Here is a 9,448-nt window from a genome sequence, read left to right on the forward strand (position 1 = left end):
CCCGCTGCTCTTGGCACCTGAACAAGGCCAATATTTGCCCAAGAAGGGCCTTTTCATTGAGCAGGATTTCCAGAGCACGAAGCACCACATGTTGTCCCAGGCGGTGGACAGTAATGTCCTTTTCCCCCAGACAGAACTTCATTTTCTGCCCCTGAACAAATAGCCCTTTTGTGCCAGAGACGGAGATTCCAGCTCTGGACTGCTGGCTTGAGGTGCTCCAGACCCAGTGCTAACACCTTCAGTAGCAGAACGCTGAGCCATAGAGAAACTGGGACCAGAGTTTGATGCTGGCCTTCAGGGCTCCAGAGGCAGGGCTGTCTACCAGGCATGATGGTACTGGATAAACAGAGAGCCCTTTTCTTTCTTGGTCCCCCAAGACCTTCTGTCCCATAGACACCAGAGGGGCTCATGCTGGGGTCAGCATGTTTAGTGATGACAGCCCTGGACCTGGAGTCAGGGGATCCCACCTCAAACCCTTCCTGCCCCTGCTGCCTGGGTGATGCTGGGCAAGTCTCTTAGGCTCCCTAGGCTTCAGTTTCCCCATCTGTAAAATGAGAATAATACTGATACTATTATACTCACAAGACTCATTCACAGCCTTGGAAACCTTCAAGTGCTCTAGAAACATGAGCCATTGTAATAAATATTATTTCTAATAATTCTACCAGACATTCACTTAGCTGCATACTGAAGGCAGGGTAGGACAGTGGAAAGTATGATGGCTGTGGTGTCCGAAGACCTGGATTCCAACCCTGCCTCACACCAGCCCTGTCAGGTATTATCATTCTCATTTTACAGATGAAGAAACTGAGGCCCAGAGAGCTTTCCTTGAGCTCTGGTACAAAGAACCTTTGATCAGCCCATGCCTAAGGTCACTTCTCTCTATCTGTCTCTCGCTATCTCTCTGTCTCTGTCTGTCTCTGTCTGTCTGTCTCTCTCTCTATCTCTCTGTCTCTCTCTGTCTCTGATTCTGAATCTAAGCATCTATAAAGAATATTCACTCCAGGTAAGAGAAGACCCCCCCCCCCCACACACACACACGCTTCTTTATAGAGAGGGGAGGGGGACAGCTCTGGGGGCAGGGCACTGCCCATAACCCCAGACTTTTTCAATATGTTGGTCAATTTTGCTGAACTTTTTTCCTTCCTCTCATTTTCTTCTTTAATATAAGGGCCAGCTCTCTGGGAGGGGTCTGGGGAAGGGATACAGGAACAAATGTGGATGCTATACAAACGAGGTATCAATACAAATCTATATTTTACAGAAATGTTTTCGGCCGCCTGCGGTATGAAATGCAGAGCCGCCGATGGCCACAGCTGATGCCCCTCCATCCCAGCCCTGCTTGAGAACAGTCCGATTTCCGGGACAGGGCGGCTTGCCAGGACCCTGCTGCTCTTAGGATTTCTAGCCCATTCACTTAGAGCAGGGCCCCCCAACCAAAGTGGAGGTGCTGACGGCAGGGATGGGGGAAGCTGCTGGCTCACCGGGACCGGATGGAGACTCCCACCCCAGCCGAGGTGCTGCCGCCTGGGAGACCTGCCTTTGGCTGCTCCAGAAGGCTCACCCAGCTTACACCCTCAGCGTCCCCGCATCTTGCAAGTTTGGCTCTAGTCTTGATCTCCCTGAATTCTAATGCCTCCCTTGGAGACGATCAGCACTTCTCCTGTCTGTATCTTGTTTGCACATAGTGGGCTCCCAGATGAGCTTGTGCACTTCCAGTGGGCGGGTCCCCATTGCTCCCTTCCTCTGCATCCCCGGTGCCTAGCACAGTGCCTGGCACAAACCAAATGCTTGTTAACTAGCTGATTGATCAGCTCCCTGCACAGGCCCTGATTCTCAGGTCAAAGCACCAACCTAGAAAGGCGAGAAGCGCCTGACTAGAGCCTCCCGAGATGTCATGGGCCAGGGACAGAGAGGAGCCGCGTCCTTGGGGACACACAGTGGAAGATGCGAAAGAAAACGGAGCAAGGGACAGGGGAAGGAAGGTTTTACTTTTTCCCCTCAGAAAAATTAGGAGGAAAAAAAGAATACAAGTAGTGTTGTTGTTTCAGGGCTGTCCAGCCATCACTCCCACAAAGGTAGGCTCACTAAATATGCAAAGGTGTTCACTCCCTGAACAAGCCTGGAGAGGCAGCAAGAGTTGTGCAGAGCGTGAGAGCAGGGTGAGTAGGTCCAGCCTCCTCAGGTGTCCTCAAGTGAGGCAACGAGGCCCACGAGGGTGGCAACTGTAAGTGTCAGAGTCAGGGCCCCCACCCAGATGATCTGCCTCCAAATCCAGTGGGGCCCCACCTCCTGTGCAGGCACTAGCCCAGCCTGTCCCCTCATCTGGAAAGTGAGAGGGCTGGCTAGGTGACCCCTTCCACCTTCAAGTCCCCTGCTTCAGTTAGAGAAAGTAAGAGCCCTGAGCCAGGAGTCAGGAGAGCTGGGGTCCAGTTCTGACCATGACTTACAGGGTAAGTCCAGTAACATCTCTGGGCCTCTATCTTCCCATCTATAAAATGGAGCAAGATGATCTCTACAAATAACAAAATGGATGGTTCCAGAGAAACCTTAGAAGACTTGTATGAGCTGATACAGAGTGTAGTGAGCAGAGCCAGGAAAACCATTGTTACAATAACAACAATACTAGAAAGATGAACCGGGAAAGACTCAGGAACTCTGATGGCCACAATAGCCCCCAACAAAGCCAGAGGACAGAGGATGAAACATGCTACCCAGGGCTGACAGACCTTTCTGGGCATGGCCAATAGAGGAGTCTGCACACTTAACAGCACCTTTTTGTGATGAGGGCTTGACCCCCGGCCTTACCGCAGAAAGTTTCCCGGAACCTTGAGGTCACCTTCTCGATCACCCCATAGGTCTCCACATAGAACACGTGGTCATCGAACGGCTTGCTGGCGATTGTCCTCAGTGACTGCGTGTCTGCCCGGTCCACGCCCACAGCATAGATCTCAATGCCGGCTGCTCGCGCCCGTGCCGCCACCTCCTCCGCCTGGTCCTGCGGCCGGCCGTCGGTCACCATAATGGCCACCCTGGGGATGTTGAAGGTGGTGGCGCGGGCCCCTGCCTCTACAGTGAAAGCTTCATCCATGGCTGTCTGGATAGCCAGGCCTGACATGGTGCCCGTGGACAGAGGGATGACCCGGGACACTGCCTGCTTCACGGATGCCTTGTCAGAATAGGTCTGGAGGTTGAACTCGATTTTCACAGTGCTGGCATAGTTCACCAGGGCCACCCGAGTGGCAGTCGCCCCAATGTCCAGGCTGTCAATAATCTTGGTGACGAACTTTTTCACTTTGGTGAACTCCTGAGGCCGCACGCTGCGAGAGCTGTCGATGATAAACACCAGGTCCAAGGGTTGGCTCCTGCAGATGTCTGCATGGAGGAGAAAAAGATGGAGGTACAGGAAAGACTGACTGACCATTGGCCAGCATTATGGTGTGATTTTGGAGGACCAGCCACCCCCCATGGTCCACCCCTCTGCCTGCTGCTCTCTGGAGCAGCTTTTCCCAGGAGTATACTGCCTGGCCTGCCTAACACTACAAGTGAATCCCAAGTAAATAGACATTTATGAAGCATCTACTGAACACTCAACCCCAGATGAAGATAACGAAGATCATGGGATTATAAAGTTAGAGCTGGAAGGGTCCTTAGAGGTAATCAAACACAACCCCCTCATTTTATAGATGAGAAAACAGAGGGAGATGACTTGCTCAGGTTCATAGGGTGATATGCATCAGAGGCAGAATCTGAACCCAGGTTTTCCTGACTCCAGATCCAGAGCTCTCCCACTGTACCACCTAGAAGTCCATGGCTGCCTTTGCGCTCAGAGAAATGTCACGGGTCAGTGTCCCACAAGAGGGCTTTGGCTGTGCCTACGGAGACCTTCAAGTGAAAGCAGAACGATTCGGGGGTACGCTCTGCAGAGCCCATGATCTCAGCTCCTGCCAGCTCTCCAACCCGAAGCCTGATGGTAGTGGTCTCTGGAGACTCCAGTGGGGAGCTGAGCTCCTCATTGCACAGCTGCTTCACCAAAGGCCCCTCAGCCAGGGGAGAAGAGGCAGGCAGGAGCAGTAATGGCAGCCAGCAGCAGCAGCTGAGAGGCAGACTCACACCCTGGGGCCAGCCTTGGCAGCCTCAGGAGCTGAAGAGACCTCAGAGCGATGCCAAACTTGGTGGGGCCCTCGTGGCAACTCCTCCAATGCAGCATCTGGACCACCTTTGGCTTAACCAGGTCCCAGTGAGTGAGGGTGAGTCTCCCTCCCACCCAGCCCCCACGAGAGGCAGCCCATCCCCCACTAGAGGAGGCCCAGCAGGGATCACTCTGGGACAGCTCTCCTAGTTTTGAAGTTTTACCTGCTACTGAGCCTCAGTTGGCCTCTCTTGGCACCTGGGGCCAAGCCCAGTAAGCCTAATCCCTCTTCTGTGTGTCAGTCCCTAGCTCTTGTGTCCCCCGAAATCACGGGTTCCCAACCTCTTTTGGGTCCTGAACCCCTTGGCTTTTCATAAACCTTACTCGACCCCAAATTAATATGGAATACACGTTAATTCTATGTTTTCCAAGCATGTTTCCATAAAACACAAAATAGACTGGTTTTTCATAAAGAAAAGTACACACTTTGCCCTGCCACAGCGGCCTGCCCTAAGACTTCCCTTGCTAGGGTCCACATTCCCAGTCTCTTTAGCCAGACCTCAGCCCACTTGGAGGTGAGGCTTGCCCAGGGCCCCCACAGCCGTTAAAGGCAGAGTCAGAAGCCTTCCCTGGCCATGGCTGCTTCTCCCCTTCTGCCCATCCCCGCTGTGCCCAGGAGAGTCCTGGTGTGTGATGCAGGCGCAGCCGGTGCCTGTGCCCACCCAGCCTGTCTGGTCCTGCGCCTCCCCACCTGCTGAGCCCTCAGCCTGGCTCCTGCCCGTCGGGGCTGCGCTCCCTGCTCTCCCTCCCCCGCCGCATCCAAGAGAGCTCATTCCGTCCCTCCCGTCCCGTCCATCAGTCAGCCGCGGGTTCCTCACCTGGGCTCCTGCTGCCGCCACTGCTCGGAATCGGGGGCTGGCTGGCCCTCGAGTAGCCGGGCGCGCCAAGGCTGCCCCCCGGCCTGCGCAACCCCAGCTGGCGACGGCTCCGACGAGCAGGCTGCCCCCGAGCTGTGGGCACCCACACGAGGAGGAAGAGGAGGAGGAGGAAGACGAAGAAGCGAAGAGGGCTAGCCCGGAGCCGGCATCCCATCGTACCCACGCCCCGCAGCATCCCACCGGCCATCCCGTCCGTACTGTCCTGAGCTCCTGCAATGGAGTGCGCGGCCCCACTAGGGCTGGAGACCAGCCCCACAGCAGCCCGGCCCTTGGGGGAGGAGAAACCCGCCCCCCACCCACAAGCTGGCCTCGGCCACCTCCCCCCCGCCCCCGCCCTCGGGACTGCTGGGCATCCAGCCCAGCCTCATCTGACAGCCTGTGCCCCTTCCCCTCATAGGGCTGTAAACCTTAGAATGCTAGAGAAATGTGGCCTATTACGCTGAGGAACTCCTAAATACTGCTCCTTACATCGATCGAGCTCAGTCCTCAGGACCATTAAGCTCTTACCATTAAGTTGGTAATTAACAATTTAATTGCCATCAAGTTGGGGAGGGACACTGGAGAAGTCCCTTGAAAGGGAAAGATTTCCACAGATGGGGGCGTGGGGACAGAGAGGTCTTGTTCAATTACACAAACATTCCTTGAGCACCTGCTGTACCCGGAGCCTAGGGACGGGCAGAGTAGCTAAACTCAGGCACTGCTCACCTCCCCCAGTTTAAGGAGGAGATAACACCAACAAAGAGAACTGTGGTACTCCATGTGCCTTGGTCAGTGCATCTCAGATACAGTACACCCAGCCACTGAGCTCCGAGAGGACAGAAAAGCCTTTACCAACTGGGGAGAACCAGGAGAGGATTTCTGGAGGTGATGTGGGAGCTGGCCTTTATAGGATTCGCAGGAGGAGCTGTGCAGGTGATGAGGAGATGAGAGGAAGCCTGGGTTCCTGGTCAGTGAGCAAAGACCAGAGGGACGTCTGGTGGAGGAAAGGTCCCAAGCTCAGTGAATAGTCTAAGGAACCAGATCCCCTTCCTTTCCAGAAAAGGAGCTTCTGAAATGAGGTCTTTTGACTTGTTCCTGTCTAGACCTAAGCTAGAGAATAAACAGTGTGGCTAACTGCAAGTAACATCGACTAAGGGGTTTGAATTCTCCTCTAGACTTTTCTCCAGTGGGTGTTCCATTAATGTTTACTGAGAGACAGCCTGAGTAGGGGACCCAGCTCTGGCCATCCACGTCCAAGAGCTGGGTTCAGATTCCACTTGTGGGAGCTCTGGTAAGTCACTCAAGAAAGTCAGAAATAAGAGCACTTCCATTAAAGTACCATCTCATCTCATCCTTCTTGGACTTGGTATTGTCTGTCGTTCTCTTCCCTTTGATCCCATCTTCTCTCTAGGCTTTCCTGATGCTGCTGTCCAACCTACCTTATCCGACCTCTCCTTCCCAGTCTCATCTGCAAGATCTTCATGCTCACCATTCCCGTGAATGACCCTATTCTTCTGTCCTGAGTCCTCTGCTCTCCCTCTAGACTCCTTCCCTTCGTGACCTCATCAGCTCCCATGGACTAAATGAACATCTCTATGCTGATAGTTCTCCAATCTCCTGTCCAGCCCTAGCCTCTGTCCCGACCTCCAGTCTTACATCTCAAACTGGACATCAAGTAGACGTCTTAAACTCAACGTGTCCAAAAGTGAGCTCATGACCTTCCCCCACCCCCAAGTCTTCCCTTCCTCTTCTTGACTCGTCAGTCATCTCATCTTCGGCTCTTCACTCTCACCCCCTCCCCTGCCCCGTATCCAATCCGTTGTCAAGACCTGTTGTTTCCACTTCCACCCCTTCTCTCCTCTGATGCTCCCACCCTCCCCTTCCAGGAGCAGCCCCTCATCACCTCACTCCTGGACTATGGTAGTAGCTGCTGGGGGTGGGGTAACCTGACTGCTTCAAGGCTCTCTCCACTCCAGTCCATCCTCCACTCAGCTGTCAAATTGATCTTCTGAAAGCGGGGGGCCTGACCTCCTCACCTCCTGCTCAATAAACTTCAGTGGCTCCCTATGGCCTCCAGGATCAAATCCAAAATCCTCTTTGTCACTCCAAGTCCTTCAAGAACCCAGCTCCTTCCTACATTTTCAGTCTTCCTGTACTTCACTCCCACCTCATGATCTGTGATCTGGTGACTCTGGCCTCCTGGCTGTTATTCAGACAAGACCCTCCATTTCCTGAATTTGAACACTTTCCCTGGCCATCCCCCATGCCTGGAATCCTCTCCCTTATCACCAACATCTGCTGGCTTCCTGGGCTTCCTTCACATCCCAGCTAAAAACCCAATGGGTTCCATCTGGGCCATACTGAGTTTAAGATGTCTACACTAGACATCCTATTGGAGAGGGGGGAGTGGAGGTAAGGAGAAGGGGTTAGACAAAGGGACTTGAAAATCATTGGAGACCTCTCCAATCCCCCCAAATGCTCTGCTGCCCTTCCTCTGTTGATCATCCATGATTTGGCCTGTGTATAATTGTCTGCATGTATCTCCTCCATTGGACTGTGAGGTCCTTGAGAATAGGGACTTTCTTTTGCCTTTCTTTGTATCCTCAGTGCTTATAAAGTACAGCATCTGGCACACAGTTGGCATTTCATAAATGCTTGTAGACTTACCTAACCTTTAAAAAAAGTTTGATGATTCTTAATTGATTGCTTTTGTTTTTATATCAGTTATTTTTCAGGTACTTCTCTTCTCCCCCCCCATTCTGCTCAGTAAGCCTTCCCTAGTAACAAAGAGAGGGGGGAGGGAAGGAGCAAAACCGAGACCCTCTGACAGAGTCGGCCACATTTCACACCCATAGCCCCCACTTCTTCAATGAAAGAAAAGAGATGCTTTTGCTGATTTCTTCACTCTGAGCCAAGACCATCCAGAATCACCCAGCATCCAGCTCTTTGGCTTAGCTCCGGTTGTATATCATGTAGTCCTTATCTATATTGATTTCTGCTTACTTCACTTGGCATTAAGTGATGAAATCTCCTGATCAAAGTGCCCCATCCATGCACAATGAATCACGAAATCAATCACGGTGTACTTACTGAGTGCCCGCTGTGTGTCAGGCTATATGTTCCTGGATCCAAGGACGACAAAGAATGAAACAGTCTCTTCCCTCGGGGAGCTTACATTCTACACCAGTAGTCGGAGACACACATAAATATCAATGGCCTGAATACTAAGGGAATAAATGCCTAGAAATAGCACGCGGTTACAGGAGCAGCGTTCACTGCCCGCTCATTAAATCCCCAAGGGTGCAGAGGGTCCCTGGGACAAAAGGAGACAAAAGAAGGAGTGGAGCAGTGGGGGAACGGGAGAGACAAAAGGGACTTTGGCCGCCTCTGGTGACCCATACACCAATGGAAAATCCTGAGGCACGTGCTCCGATGAGGCTCAGAGACGTGAGTGAGACTCGCCCAGGGTCACTCAACCGGGTAGGGCTGGGGCAGGAGGGAAAGCCGAGCTCCTCCCCTAAGCCGCAGGACAGAAGCCCAGTGTTCTGTGCCCGCCATCACCCCTCCGCCCCCCACCGCCCCCTGCCCTGGCTGGTCAGTGAATGAAGAGGCCGTGGTGCTCCTGCGTCCACAGCTGCGGCTGCCTGTCCTACCTCCGAGGCGGGGTGCACCTGGGGTCCTGCCGCGGGCTTTCCTTCTAAAAGAGCCTTAGAAAATTGAACGTGAACTGAGCGCCTTCTGGCAGTCCTCGGACAACCACAGGCACGCTGCGCACTCGTCTCTCCAAATGGAAAGTCAAACACACACACGCCCAGACAGGTACTAAAAGGCGCCCAGTTAGCGGCAAGGGCAGGGAGTGTGCCCACGGGACCCTCCTAGACCGCCGGGGCAGACGGGGAGGAACCTCAGCCCTTCAGGGCTGGAGGAGATATAGAAAGATATAGACCCTTTGAGATAGGTGTTGGGAGTGGTGGTAATTAGTGCAATTCCCATTTCGCAGAAGGGAAAGCTGAAGCCCTAAGTCTACACCGGGCTCACAACTAGTCAAATCAACAAACGTTTATTAGGCACTTACCACGTGCCAGGCGCTGTTCTAGGTGCTGTGGAGATTTGTCTCCCCAACGAGCCAAAGACAATCCCTGCCCCAGCGTGGTCTGACGGGGTACACTGAGCAACAGCTTGTGAGCGCATCGTACCCTGTACCGGCCGAAGGTGGAGACGATCTAGGAGGGAGGGCGCTAGCGCTAAGTGGGCTTTTATCTGGGACTTGACAGAAGCCGGGCCGCTGGGAGGCCGAGATGAGGAGGGAGAACACTGCAAGCGTGCGGCACAATAGAGGGAATGCCCGGAGTGGAGTCGGGAGTCGGGAGTCGGGAGTCGGGAGTCGGGAGTCGGGAGT

The 9,448-nt window shown here is 53.6% G+C and overlaps 1 protein-coding gene across 1 annotated transcript in view; it reads right to left on the minus strand.

Moving 5' to 3' along the window:
* Positions 1 to 5,257, minus strand: part of MATN3 (matrilin 3) — a 13,932-nt gene extending 8,675 nt beyond the window's left edge. Inside the window, exons 1-2 of the mRNA XM_027855611.1 lie at positions 5,011 to 5,257; positions 2,809 to 3,375 (exon numbers count right to left, since the gene is read on the minus strand). Coding sequence (XP_027711412.1) covers positions 2,809 to 3,375; positions 5,011 to 5,257 — 814 coding nt within the window. The remainder of the gene's footprint in view (positions 1 to 2,808; positions 3,376 to 5,010) is intronic.
* Positions 5,258 to 9,448: the final 4,191 nt, after the last annotated feature.

Source organism: Vombatus ursinus, unplaced genomic scaffold (genome assembly GCF_900497805.2).
Source record: "Vombatus ursinus unplaced genomic scaffold, bare-nosed wombat genome assembly UNPS02010980.1, whole genome shotgun sequence".
Taxonomy (NCBI): Eukaryota; Metazoa; Chordata; class Mammalia; order Diprotodontia; family Vombatidae; genus Vombatus; species Vombatus ursinus.